Consider the following 15184-nt stretch of genomic DNA (forward strand, 5'->3'; position numbering starts at 1 on the left):
CTTGGTTCATGGTAGTTTTTAACAGTCTATGTTGCATGATCTCAGAGTGCAATATTGACAAGATTCCCTTATATTGGATTTAGTAAGGGGTGATGTATTCCACATCATGATTAATTCACATTAGAAATCACTTTCTAGACAGTTGTGCAAGGATATTTGTTCATGTCAGAATTTTAAAAAGAGAGTTTGTCATTGCCCCATCATACTTTTTCCTATCTTGTTCTCATGGTTGATTAAATTCATATCACATTATTCTATTAATCCCATTTTGGTATACTCTAAAGCATCCTTTTTCAGAGGGATGAGTTCCTCAGGAATTCCCATTTTGTCACCGTACATTATCGATGGGGACAGAGGATGATGATCTTAGAATCACATAAAACAATCTATTACCAAATTTATTTATATCTTAGTGTCCTTAACCTTAGCAGTATAAACTGCTTTTCTACCTGTTAAGGTCAAAGAAGATAGAAATAGAAATAGAATATGCTCCTCTTCCATAAATTTATGTTATTCAAAAATCTTTCAAGGACTTAGGTACTAGAACAGAGACCTTTGCCAAATAGAATAAAAAGTAGGCCCAATCTTTAGCATATTGGTTTAGGGACTGATTTCCTTAACAAAACTCCTAAAGTGCAAGAAGTAAAATAAAAAATCAATAAATAGGATGAAATCAAATTAAAGAACTTCTTCACAGAAAAAAAATCAATCATGTTGAAGAGAGAGCCTGAAGATTGGGAGAAAATCTTTACCACATGCATTTCAGATAGAGCATTAATCTCTAGGATATATAAGGAACTCAAAAAAATCAATAAAAAACCCAAATAACCTCATCAATAACCAGACTAAGGAATTGAATAGACACTTCACAGAAGAAGAAATATAATTGATCAACAAATATATGAAAAAATGTTCAACATTTGCAGTTAGAGAAATGCAAATCAAAGCTACACTGAGATTTTATCTCAATCCAGTCAGAATGACAGTTATCAAGAATACAAGGAACAATAAATATTGGCAAGGATGTGGGGAAAATGTACACTCATACATTGCTGATGGGAATTCAAATTGGTGCAATCACTCTGGAAAGCAGTATGGAGATTCCTCAGAAAACTTGGAATGAAACCACCATTTGACCCAGTTATCCCATTCCTTGGCATATACCTAAAGGACTTAAAATCAGTACACTAAAGTGACACAGCCACATCTGTGTAGCTCAACTCACAATAGCTAAATTGTGGAACCAACTTAGGTGCCCCTCAGCAGATGAATGTATAAAGAAATTGTGGTATATACATACAATGGAATATTACTCAGCCATAAAGAAGAATGAAATTATGGCATTTGCTGGTAAATGGATGGAGCTAGAAAATATTATGCTAAACAAAATAAGCCAATCTCAAAGAAGCAAAAGCTGAATGTTTTCTCTGATATGCAGATGCTAATTCACAATAAACTGGCGTAGGGGCTAGGGAAGAATAGAGGTACTTTGGATTAGACAGAGGAGAATGCAGGGAGGGGAGGGGTTACAGGGGTAGTAGAATTAACCGGACATTATTACCCTATATGCATGTATGATTGATTGCACAACCAGAGTGATTCTATATCATGTACAACCAGAAGAATGAGAAGTTATCCTCCATTTATGAATGACATGTCAAAACACATTCTACTCTCATTTATAACTAATTAGAACAAATTTAAAAAAATCTTGTCCACATATTTTGATGAAAAGAAGAGCAAGGTATTAATTAAATTCTTTTTTTTAACTTCCTCATTCTTTTGTGGTTAGAAGCTCAGCTAAAGGAGAAGGTAGATTTAACAGTTTTAGTTTGTAAGTAGTTAAAGAACATTGGATCAGCTAGCTATGTAGAAGTTATTGAGGGAGATACTGGTGTGAGTGGCAAATAATTTAAGTTTCACTAATGATAAATATCAAGAGTTTTTTTTATTACTATTAATCATTCCATTTCTTTATGGCTATTTCAGTTCCATGCTGGGTTAGAGAATGGAACCAGGAGTTATAGTAAATATGATAACTGACCATTCTTGGTTGGCTCTTGTGTTCCAGACACTTTTTTAAAGGGATGGTTGCTTTAGATAGGCATGTGTATGGGCAACATAATAGTGATGTGCGTGATTAGATATTGTATGTGTTTCCAGTGGCTGGTTCTCCCTTATGGGTATGACTTTGGTAGTCCAATTGGTTCTGGACTTAAAGGACTTAAAAATTTCTCGATTATTGCTCTTCTATCAGGAGCAGTTTATCCTCTTAAGGATGTCTGGGTATATCTAGAGACATTTTTGATTGTCACAGTTGGGGTAGCGGTGAATCTATGCCAGAGACATCTGAAAATGCAAGGAAAGCTTCCTAAAACAAATAATGTATCCAATACAAATTGTTAATAGTGCTGAGGCTAAGAAACTTCTAAGGTAGTTTAGTAGTTCTGACCCATAAGTCTGTGTACAGGTATATTTCAGTTGGTCTTATTGTGCCATATTTAATAGATGTCTCTAGCATTGCATTGAATTTGCTAATCTGTTTTTATTTATAGACATCTGTAATTCTATGTATCTGAAGGAGATAGGAACCAAAGGCAAGAATTGATTTATAACTTTTGAATTACCTCCAAAGCTTCCTTTTGCAGGAGCTGCCATTTAAACCTAGCCAAGTTTTTCCAAAGAGTCTATTTCTAGGAATGGAATATGCTGATATTCATAGGCCCAGAGGAGATTCAGATGTTGGATCTCCGTCTTTAGTGACTATAAAGCCTTAATTTAGCCTTAATGAGCTTTGGGATATTTCCTTCACCATCTCCTTTTGGTTAGTTGGATGGCAGTGTTTTAAATTTGTCTTCATTTAAAACTCATTCATCTTGAGTTAATTATGTCTGAATGGGAGACAATCCAGTATGAATAGTTTTTTTTTTTCCCCACAGGAAACCTTTGCCAAAATGTTAATCATATAATGTAATGAAATTTGGCAATTTGAATGGCATTTAGGTTTATCTAACCCAGATGATGATATACTTTTGGATAGTTTGGACCAGTAATGCTGTTCTACATATAATAAATGAACTAAGTTTGATCTTCCTAAAGGAATATAAAAAAGAAATCATTAGTAATTAGCAATATTCCAGTCTGCATATAAAATATCAGTTATGGTAGCATTTTTTTTTTTTTTATGTCAAGCATGGTAGAATCAATGGTGCCATTTTTTGGTTTAAATTTCAGTGGTCACAGTAAACCTTCAAAGCAATATTGGTTTCCAGAATCCAGACAAATAAAATAGTGTTGCATCCCTGCATTTTCCTCTCTAAGCTAAGAATTGACTTCATTTTTCTTACCTGCTATATAAAAATTAAGATACCAAATCATAGTATTGTCTGTTCTTTTTTATCTCACCCAGGAAAATTACATTTCCATTGTTCTATTCCCGTAATACACAACAGAAGCTCAAATCATAAAACAGCTAGCTACTTTTATTATCTTTGTACTTACATAATGCAGTTTCCTATTATGTTCTTTTGTGTTTTTTATTGAAAAGAGCTGGTAAATCTGACCTCTTTAAACACTGGGCTTATTTATTTTGTATACTGTTTGTTTGCTGTGTGTGTATGAGCTCTAGGCTGTGTACTTTTTTTTTCATAGCTTATTGAGGTAAAACTGAAGTACAATAAAATGTACATTTTTGATTTATGCAATTTGATCAGTTTGACATGATGTAACCATTACAATCAATATAAAAATCATTACCAATACTTATTTTTTTTAAAAAAATTGAAATCATGCAGACTGTTTTCTGCATGATTTATTATAAATCAATCACCATAAGATATGTAGAACCCTATTCCCACATCATTACTACTTCAAAATTAAATAGCACGATTATAAATATCTCACAGGTCAAAGAAGAAAGCACAAGAAAAGTAAGCAAAAAGTGCTTTGAACTAAGTGATAATAAAAGCTTAAAATATCAGAATCTCTGGGATTAAACAGTACTCAGATGAACATTTATAACTTAAAGTACTTATATCAGAAAGAACCTAGATTAACAATCAAATTATTTTCAAATTAGGTAGCACAAAGGAAAAAATAAGAGTAGGGGCAGAAATATATGAAATAGAAAAGAAATAATACAGCTAAAATTTGATAAAAATCAAACAAGTGTGATCAAGAATAAAGTCAAGAACAAAAATTAATATCAATGGAAAGGGAGCTATCAAAACAATCCTACAGATGCTAAAAATATATTAAGGTAGTACTACAATTGTATACCGATTGTGATAGCTTACGTAATGTGGTCTACATTAGAGAAGAATTTGTGTGCTACTGAGAAGAAGGTGTATTTAGTCATTGATGGATGATATATTCTATATATGTCTGTTAAGTCTAAATTATCAATTGTGTTTTTTACTTCTTTAGCTTCCTTACTTAGTTTTTATTTGGAGGATCTATCCAGTAGTGACAGGGTCATGTTAAAGTTACCCAGTATTATTGTGCTTTGGTCTATTTGATTCTTGGAATTGAGAAGGGTTTGTTTGATGTACATGGATGCTCCATTGTTTGGGGCATAACTATTTAAGATTGTTAGGTCTTGTTGATAGTTCTCTTAAGCAATATGAAATGGCCTTTTTTGTCCCTTCTGATTAACTTCAGCTTTAAGTCCACTTCGTCTGATATAAGGGTTGAAAATTCTGCTTGTTTATGAGAGAGATCCTTGTGAATGATATTTTTTTCCCCATTCTTTTAACTTCATTCTGTGGATGTCTTTACCTATGAGGCAAGTCTCTTGAAGATAGCATATTATTGAGTCTTGGTTTTAATCCAGATCTGCCAGACTATGTCTTTTGATTGATGAGTTTAGGCCATTACATACATCCCATGTTATTATTGAAAAATGATTTACTCCCTGTCATTTTGATTTATTTCTGGTTTTTACTTTGAATTAGTTTCTCTTTTGATTGACTATTCTAGTGTAGTTCTTCCCTTTGCTGGCTTTTACTTTCATTTTTCATTTGTTCTTCATGAAATATTTTATTGAATGTGTTTTGTAGTGCCGGCTTTTTAGTTGTGCATTCTCTTAACCTTTGTTTATCTTGGAAGGTTTTTTTTCATCGTCAATTCTGAAGTTGAATTTTGCTGGCTACAATATTCTTGGCTGGCATCCATTTTGAAGCTTGCTATACCTTCCAAGACCTCCTAGCTTTGAGGGTCTGGGCTGAGAAATCAACTGAGAGCCATGCTGGTTTTTCCCTAAATATCATCAGCTGTTTTTCTATCCTTATTCTGTGTTGGATATTTTCATAATAATGTGTCTTGGTATAGTTCCATTGTAATTTTGTATATTTGAGGGCATGTAAGCCTCCTGTATTTGATTTTCCATTTCATTCTTTAGGTTCATGAAATTTTCTGATATTTCTTTGAAAAGATTGTACATTCCTTTTCTTTGTATCTTCAAGCCTTCATCTATCCTGATAAATCTTAAATTGTCCTTATCAGGTCATCCTATATTTCTTAGAAGTTCTGTTCATGGTCTCTTAACATCTTTTCTCTATGGTCAACTCTGCTTTTGAGATTATATATTTTGTCTTCATTGCCTGAAGTACTGTCTTCCAAGTAATCTAGTCTGTTAGTGATGCTTTCCATTTGAATTCTTAATTTGGTTTGTTGATTTATTTATTTCAAGGATTTCTGTTTTTCCCTCAAATCCTCTTTATTGAAGTAATCTTTCACTTTCTCTATTTTCTTTCTGATTTTACTCCCTGTATTGTTCTTTACTTTGTAGATTGCGTTTGACTATGCACATTCTAAATTCCTTCTCTGACATTTCTTCCACCATGGTGTCATCAGATTCTGTTATTTAAGTATCTTGTTTTGTTTGGGTGATTTGTTCCCTTGCTTTTTCATATTATTTGTGTGTTTACCTATCTAGAAGTATGTATCTGAGGTAGTAGAGTTTTTATTCTGTTGACTTGTAGTGTCCCTGAAGGTTTCCAGTACCTCACTGTTTAGGGGAGACAATTAATAACAACAATCAATGCAAACAATGTACAGCTTAAATCAAATAGTTTCTACCATGACATCTAAAATGCTAATTGTCACAATAAACAGAAATGATAAGATCAGTTATTGCCCATAGTAAAAACAGTTAAGTTTGCAAAATATTTTATAATTTTGAATGGTCAACTGGGAGAGAACAGAAATGATGTAGGATGTGATAATTATAGGGAGGAGGAAAGAAAATAAAAGTAAAAAACTAAAGAAGGATTGAAAGAGAATAATAGAGATTGGCTATTAGGAGAAGAAAAGAGAGAAAGAGAATCAAGGGAAACAGATATGTGAGAAAAAATATATCTATATAAAGTAAACATTAAAAAAATAAAGACTACAAATAAAAATTAAAATATACTATTCAAATATACTAGTCTGCAAAATATTGAATAATGAAAAATAATTGGCTTCAAAAATTCTAGAAATGAGAAATAAAACCAATATGAATATGTATAAATGTCTAAGGTCACAATTATAGAAAAGAAAAAAAATCTCCATGAAAAGTTAAAGAATTGTGTCTCGATTCTCAGTTTTCCCTCTCAGCGTGTTGGTTGGGGGTCAATGGGGTGAGAGGTAATTCTGTAGTTGGAATTCCTAGAGGCAGCATTTAGACTTAGGTGGTCTCCTGGCTCTTTGCTGGATGCTAATTGGTCTAGATACTTTAAATCAATGCACCACCAAGGCCCAGCCACTGCCAGTGGGCACTGAAAGTCTGCACCCCAGGTGTCTCCCCTGGCTTTCACTCTTATGTTTGAGAAGCCAATTCTTAGTCAATTATGTCTCTTGCTGCCCCGCTACTACCCAGTCTGGGGTTCAGTCTCCTAACTTAATCTCTCCCACCCCCGTCCTTTCAAATTCTCAGCCAGGTGTGTCTCTTCCAGCCAGTCCTGCAAACAGCTGGGTTGGAGGGCGAGGGGTAGTGCTGGGTGGATTTCCATGACCAGTAGTCTCCTGTATAATCCTCTGTCTATGACTGAAATTTTTCCGGTCACTTAGGTATACTCTTTGTCTTGCAGTGTGTGTTTATTGGGCCTGTATTTTGGGACAGACTTTACAGGAATTGGCTTCCTCAGCTGCCAGCCCCATGCCATTGCTAAAGAATGGTTTCTTCCTCTGTCCTCCTCAGGCAGCCTGGAAATATGGGAGCTTCTTTCCTGTACAAAGATATTGTGCAGCATGCTGTTCAGTTTAGTTGGGCAGTGTCTTTGATCTTTAAGTTCTCTGTACCCAGACACACCTTAGGCCTCTTAAAAATGAGAGTTTCTTTTAGTCCCCTGTCCCTCCCTCCACTTTGCTTGTGGAGGGACTCATCTGGCTGGGTACTCCAGATAGCAGCAGTGGCTATGACACTGGGTATTTTTTCTTACAATATCCAACCTCCTGAGTCCCTGATCTTTATTAAATTCTAATAAAGTCTCTCCTCCCTTTTTTGGTTACCTACTTTGCTGAGAAGCTGCCTATCTGCTTTTTTGGTTTAATGTCACAGAGCAGCTAGAAAAACAACCTTCTCTATTCCGTCATCTTAAAACTCTAGGCTGTGTACTTTTTTAAAGGTATTTTTTCATTTACTCCAAATTGCCAAATGTATTGGTGCATATTTTTAGATAATATTATCATATCTTTTAAATTTGTAATGTATTTGTAATGAGGCTTCCTTTTGTTCTTAGGTTGATCTTTCTAAGTTTTTCTTGATCAGTCTTCATAAGGGTTTATCAGTTTTAATAATCTTTAGAATACCAAATATTAATTTTGATTTTTTTCATTATATTTTAAAATGGAGTTTTGTCCTTTATTATTCATTTCTATTATTTTCCTTGGATTTATTTATTTATTTTGGTTCCTGAGATGGAAAAGCAAAATAGTGATAGTCTTTTCCTTTTCCTAATGTATATCTATAAATTTTCCACCAAGTCCTTATTTAGCTTCATGTCTTGTGTTTTGATTTCTTCTTTGATTTATAAATCATTTAACATTTTGTTGTTTAATTTCCCGGTAGTTGGATATTTTTGTTGTTGTTGTTGTTTTGTCTTTATATCCAACTTATCTCCATTGTGATCAGGGAACTTATTCGAAAGCATTTTAATTTGGAGGGATTCTTTTGATGCCTCCTTTTTGACTTGTCATTTGGTTACCTTTAATAAATATTCCAGGCATGCTTAAAAATAATGAAAATTTGACTCCTATTTGATTTAATTTTTATTTCAGGCCAGTTAAATCAAGTTTTATGTGGTATTCAGATCTTCCATATACTTGCTGTTTTTATTTTTTTTCTGTTTGTTTTATCATGTCTTGAGGTAAATGCCTTAAAGTCTGTATTATTTTTAATGTGTCTATTTTTCTTTTAGTTCTGAAAGCTTAAAAAGCTTTACTTTAAATATTTTGGAACTCTATTGTATATTTTGCATATACATGCTTTGAAATGTAATATCTTTTTATTCAATTATGTTTTTTATCATAAAGATATTCCCTTCTTTACATATAGAAGCATCTGTTTTAGCGTCTGTTACTGGAATGTTACACTAAGTTTCAAGCTAGTGCTTACATGGTATATACTTTTCCATTCTTTTATTTTCAAGTTATGTTCATCTTTTATAAAAATAAACTTTATTGTGTTTATCTAAGGTATAAAATATTATGTAAGATACATATAGGTAGTAAAATGGCTATGATATGAAGCATGTTAACATATCCATCCTCTTTAGTTATCCTTTTTTTGTGTGTTGTGAGAGCAACTAAAATTTACTCAGCAAAAATGCTGAATACTATATAATTTTATTTACTCTAGTTCTCATATTGGTGTATTAAGTATCTAGATGTAATTATTGCACATATGTGCTACTTTGCATCCTTTGAGTTGCATCTTCCCATTTCCTCCCACCACTTCTTCCTTTGGTACCCACTGTTTTCTTTTCTTTTTAATTTTTTTTTTACTGTTTTATTTTCTATCTCTGTGTTTATGGAATTTTTCTTTATTTTTTTTTAGCTGTCATGTGTTAGGAGAGATTGTGCAATAATTTTTTTTCCTCGTTGTTTGGCTTATTTCACTGAAGATAATACTCTCCAGGCTCATCTGTATTGTGGCAAATTGCAGGATCACCTTATTTTTGTGGATGAATAATATTCCATTGTATGTTTCTGTATCATATTTTCTTTATCCATCTTGCCAATGATGGGCACTTTGGTGTTTCTGTATCATGGCTATGTGAATAATGCTGCAGTGAACACAGCATTTCAGATACCTTTGTGAGGTGGTAGTTTCATTTCATTTGGGTATCTATTCAGAAGAGGGATTCCTTGTCATATAATAGTTATATTTTCCAGAATATCAATCTACAGTTCTACCAAATGTTTTCTTTTTTCCATAACCTTAGCAACATTTGTTATCTCTTGTCTTCCTGATAACACACATATCATGAGTGTATGATATTTTACAGTTTTAATTTGCATTTCCCTAATGAGTAGTGATGTTGAATATTGAATCTTTTCATTTATCTGCTGGACATTCTTATTTCTTTGTACAAATGTCTATTCAGGTTCTTTGCCCATTTTTAATTGGATTATTTATTTTTTCTGCTATTAAATTATAAGAATTTTTATAAGTTTTGATATCTTGATTTTTCTGATAAATTGTTTGCAAATATTTTTCAATCTGTAGATTGCCTTTTTATTTAGTTGATAGTAGATATATTTGCATTTACTTATATCTTGATATTTTCCTAGATTTTATCATTCCATTTTCATGTATTACAACATAATACTAGTATAATAAACTTCTTTATAAATGAATTAGAAATAGAGAATAACATATAATTGAGTTTTTATTTTTGTAATCTATAATCTACTATTTCAGAAAAATCTGAAATACAAAAGATGTAGTTAATATTGAAACCATACTAAATATAAGCAGATATTCCTTTAATACTTCAGCGTTCCAGGATCATCGAAATAAATTATTCACTCTTGCTTATTAACAGGTCTTTCATTCTAATAGTTCCTTGGATAGCCTAAGCTTTGCTGTCCTTTAGACTATGTTTAAAAGCCTATAATAACGTTGTGAGTATTTGAAAATTATATTTTTAAGTATTATATAGTGATATACAAAATATTCAGGGCAGTTAACTGCATTTGTGTTTTTTTTTTTTAAACAGGACCACGTTATGTGGTACAAATAGGTGACAAGATTATTGACTACAATGAAGAATTCCGCCTTTTTCTATCAACAAGAAACCCAAATCCTTTTATTCCACCAGATGCAGCTTCTATTGTTACTGAGGTTAATTTTACTACAACAAGAAGTGGATTAAGAGGGCAGGTATGTAAAGACAATAGTCATAATATATTTATGTTAGAGTTTTTTGTATCTGTATATTTATTAGACATTGTGAATAGAAAGATATTGTATTAAGCTGATTAGTATTTAAACTTATGATTTTGAAAACAGTTTTGCAAGTAAAGTAGTCAGGCTTATTTATCATCTGTATTGTATATTGTATATTTGAAGCTGATGCAACATAACTCTAATTTTATAGTCTTATTTCTGTCAGATATGGTAGATTTTGAGAGATGAATAGTTTGTAGTTTGCTTGATTTTTTTAAATTGGAAAATTGAAATACATGGAAGATGCAGTTAATTGACATATTCAGATAATTGAGGGTTGTTGATACCTGAGCCAATATTTTTAAAATCACAATCTTTGCATTTTTAAAATTCAGTTTATCTGTGTATGTGCCATTAAATTTTATGGTTTTTGTGTGAATTTCAAAATGATTTTTTATGTCCAGGCTTTTATTTATATATTCACTCATTTTTTTTGCTCTTGAAAGATAAGATGTTGATTTCTTGAATATTTTTGTTTTATTCATCTAACAATAGTGATTTTTCTCTTGTTTGATTCATGCGAATGTGTATTTGCTATAAATTTTTCTTTATTGCAGTTTTTAAAACTTTTTTCAAAATATTATTTTCTTACTATACCATAGGACTCACTGAATACATTTATATGAACGTATCTTTTGACTGAGTTGATAATAATTCTGACAGATAAAACGTTTTAACAATCACTCTAAACTTGGCAGAATTAATTGACACAATTACTCCCTTCCATCTAAAAGCTCTCAAGGTAATCGATAAAAGGTGCTATGTAGACTTAAGAAATAAGGAAAGATGCTTGTACAGCAGATTTTCAATTACATATTTTATACTGGTGTCATTGGCTGTATTAATATTCAAAGTTAGCAATTTAAGCTGCTTTTTTTGTTTTTTTGGTACTGGGATTTGAACCCCATGGGTACTTAATCCCTGAGCCATATTCCTACCTCTTTTAAAAAATTTTTATGATACAGGGTCTGGCTAAGTTGCTAAGGGCCTCACTAAGTTGCTGAGGCTGGTTGTGAATTTACCATCCTCCTGTCTTAGCCTCCTGAGGTGCTGGGATTATAGGAATGTACCACCATGCCCACATATTTTTTACCAGCTTAACAGATAACAGTTTTAGCAAATAAAATTCACATACCATACAATTACCAGTTCAAAGTGTATCATTCAATGGATTGTTAGTGGAAGTGCAAGTAGCTGTGCTTAAGAGTTTGAGGAGCAAACTCACCATTTTACTTTCTACCAACAATGTAGGATCGTTCCATTTTCTCCATATTCTTGCTAATTCATATTAGTTGTCTCTTTAGTAGAAGCTGTCCTTGTAGATGTGAAGTTATATCTCAATATTTTAAGTAATATATCTTGTTATTTTTTTGATGTAACTACTTATCAATAGATGACTATTCCATAGTTTTAAAAAATCTAACTTTAGAACTAAATATTACTTATTGATTTGTTAATTACTATAATTTCCTACAGCTCTCTTACACTATTAAGCATTTTATTGATCAATTTAACTATTTATCTAATAACTTTTTCATCAGATATATAATTGTGAAAGTGTTTCATGTTTAATTAAAAAGAATGAAATGAGGTAACATAGTACCATAATACTTGAAGGATTTGGTCAATACAAAGCCTGTGTAGGAAGTTTTTTTTCTTGTTTTATGCTTTATTGTTAGGATTACCTTGCCCCCCTTCCTTTTTTTCCCCCGCTTAGCTTTTGGCTTTAACCATTCAACATGAGAAACCTGATTTAGAGGAACAAAAAACAAAACTATTACAACAGGAAGAAGATAAGAAAATACAGCTAGCCAAGCTTGAGGAATCTCTTTTAGAGGTAAAATTGAGCTATTTAGTATATTTTTTATATTGCTTTTTCTCTTTAATAAATAAAAATAACAGTGCCTTTAAAAAAAATGAGTAGCACTTTCAGAATGTTTTTGTTTTCAAAATAAATATCTATTGCCAAAATTCAAACAGAAAACAAGCAGATAGATTTTGGAATATAAGATCTTGAGGAATTACATTTGAGACAAGCAAATTCAATTAATAATTTTTTATACTGCCTTCTTGCATTATTTATAATATGTTCAGAATTTTAAAAAGTATTAAAAGTTGGCATGAATTTATAGTTTTATTTTTTATTAGATATAATAATGACATCATATAATAATATATTATTTGATATAGGATGACCCAAAGTATTTAAATTTTTTTAAAATAACAAGTTCCTATAAATATTATCAAATTAGTGACAGTTATATGGGCTTCCTTTAATTGGTTATTTTAACATGTCTAACAATGTTTGTATTATTTTGTTAATTTTTTCTACAGACACTGGCCACATCCCAAGGCAATATTTTGGAAAATAAGGATTTGATTGTATCTTTGAATCAGACAAAAGCAAGTAGTGCACTTATTCAGGACTCACTTAAAGAATCTTACAAACTCCAGATTTCCCTTGATAAAGTAATTATTTCCTCTGTGATTTTCTATCAGGTTTTCTTAAATAATTATGTTAATATGATAGAAAATTCAGATCAGGACTTGAGGGTAATGATTATGTCTAAGAAAGAAAGCCATAGATAAATATCAGAGCCTTGGGTCTGATTCTTCTTATTGAAGAGAGTCAGTTAAGATGTTGGGCTCATGGAGAAAAAAGACTGCTGGTCCACATACACTGGTGGGGTCTACTGATTTTTCACATGTTATCTAGGGTAGAGCTATAATGTTGTACTAAAATTGAAAATGAATACATTAAAAATGAACGTTAGGAGGCAACATCTTTGCCAATTGTATAAGTGAGCTTTTTTTCTGTAACAAATGTGTGAGATAAATGAACTTAAAAAGAGAAAAGGTTTATTTTGCTTACAGTTTTGGATGTTTCAGGCCATGGTCAGTTTGCTTAATGGCTATGGGAAGAGGGAGAGGAAGGAAGAGCGGGAAGAAGGAACCAGGATACCATAATTCCCTTTGAAAACACTCCCTCAATTCTCTAAGAATTCCCACGAGGTCCCACATTTTAAAGGTTCTACTACTTCCCAATAGTATCATGGTCTGGGTGCCTAACCTTTAACAAATGAGCTTTAAAGGGACATTTCAGATCCCAACACTTTTAGGACTTTTCTTAAGATAAAGCCAATTAAAAATACTATTGGAGTTATGAGCTGTTATTTCCATTAAGAAACATTTTTTTCCCTAGTCATTCTGTATCCCATCAATGTGATGATCTGAACCATTTTCTTACCAATGGCTTTAAATTATTTTTACTTTATTCTTTTGATGTTTCCTTTAGCAAAGTTTCAGTCCTTCATCAGTACAATATCTTTTCCTTTCTTGCATTCTAGTGACTGATCTTTGTTGGAAATAAATGTTTTTATGAATTTCCAGGCTCTAACCTGACATGAGCTCCAACTGATAGGTTTTAATTATCTTCCATTTGTCTTAGAGACTTTTTAAGCTTTTCCTCAATATTTTTTATAAATTTTACACTTCTTTATTGCTGCTTTCTTCACTTGGGAAAGAGCTCTGTTGCAACCAGAAGTTGAGCAAATTTTATAGCCTGATTCCTATCTAATCACCCTATTTTCCTTACCAAGTCTAAACTTTGCAGATTCCCAGTTGTGATTGCCAGTTTCTACCAAAAGGATTTTGAACTGTGTATGCCTTTTCTTACTTAAAGAAAGTAAGAGGGCTGGGGATGTGGCTCAAGAGGTAGTGAGCTCGCCTGGCATATGTGGGGCGCTGGGTTCGATCCTCAACACCACATGAAAATAAAATAAAGATGTTGTGTCCACCGAAAACTAAAAAATAAATATTAAAAAAAGAAAGTAAGAAAGTAAAAAATTATGTATCACATAATTTTACCAGTATCACATTTTTAATTCCAGTGCTTTGATCATGACATGGAGGACCTCCTCAGAGTTCTAAGATCATTTAATCTTATTGATCCTTCTATTTCTATCATTCTTTATTTTCTGTCAGAGTGAAGGTTCTTATCATTATTTGCTCTTCCTCTGCTTACATTAAGCTGTGCTATTAGATGATGTGCAAACCTGTTACAGTCATCTTCTTTTCCTGTTTTTTTTTTCTTGACATGTCCCACATACTTGTCTCATAGTTTAAACTTTTCTCTGCTAGCCTAGTAGTTCCATGCTCTCTTGCATACCTTACCTAAATAGATTTTTTTAAAAAAATGTATAATTGCATTTTCTATTGTCTGATCCTAACTGTTTACTATTCTATCTTACCCTCTTTCCCCAAGTACATTTGGTCCTCATTAAGACTAATATATGAACTGTTTTTAGCTCTGTTATCTTAGGGGCAGAAAAGTATTTGAAATAATGTCTCCCCCAACATTTTTTTGTAAAAACCTAAATTCCTAATGTGATAGGATAAGGAGGTGGGACTATGGGCAGATGATTATGTCATGAGGGTGGTCCCTCCTAGGTGATATTAGTGCCCTCATAAAAGACAGCTGAAGGAACTTATTTGCCCCTTCTTGTTTGACATAGCAAGAATCAACTGTTTCTATGAATCAGGAAATGGGGTCTCACTAAACACCAAATCTCCCAGTGCCTTAAGAATCTCAAATTTTCCAGCCACCCAAACTGGGAGAAATTAATTTCTATTATTTAAAAGCAGAACTAGTTTAGTGTATTTTTTATAGCAGCCTGAATGGACTAAGATGTATATTGTACTCAACTTCATAAAAATAGGAATAATAATGCTGTTTTTTGAGTTGCAAATTTA

General features: G+C 32.2%; 1 protein-coding gene across 2 annotated transcripts in view; it reads left to right on the forward strand.

Moving 5' to 3' along the window:
* The window catches only part of Dync2h1 (dynein cytoplasmic 2 heavy chain 1), a 334173-nt gene that overhangs the window by 148307 nt on the left and 170682 nt on the right, over positions 1-15184 (forward strand). For both annotated transcript variants that reach the window (XM_026392460.2, XM_026392459.2), the window contains 3 exons: positions 10203-10366; positions 12150-12269; positions 12767-12901. In XM_026392460.2, the coding sequence (XP_026248245.2) occupies positions 10203-10366; positions 12150-12269; positions 12767-12901 (419 nt within the window). The remainder of the gene's footprint in view (positions 1-10202; positions 10367-12149; positions 12270-12766; positions 12902-15184) is intronic.

This window comes from Urocitellus parryii, chromosome 4, assembly GCF_045843805.1.
Source record: "Urocitellus parryii isolate mUroPar1 chromosome 4, mUroPar1.hap1, whole genome shotgun sequence".
Classification (NCBI taxonomy): domain Eukaryota; kingdom Metazoa; phylum Chordata; class Mammalia; order Rodentia; family Sciuridae; genus Urocitellus; species Urocitellus parryii.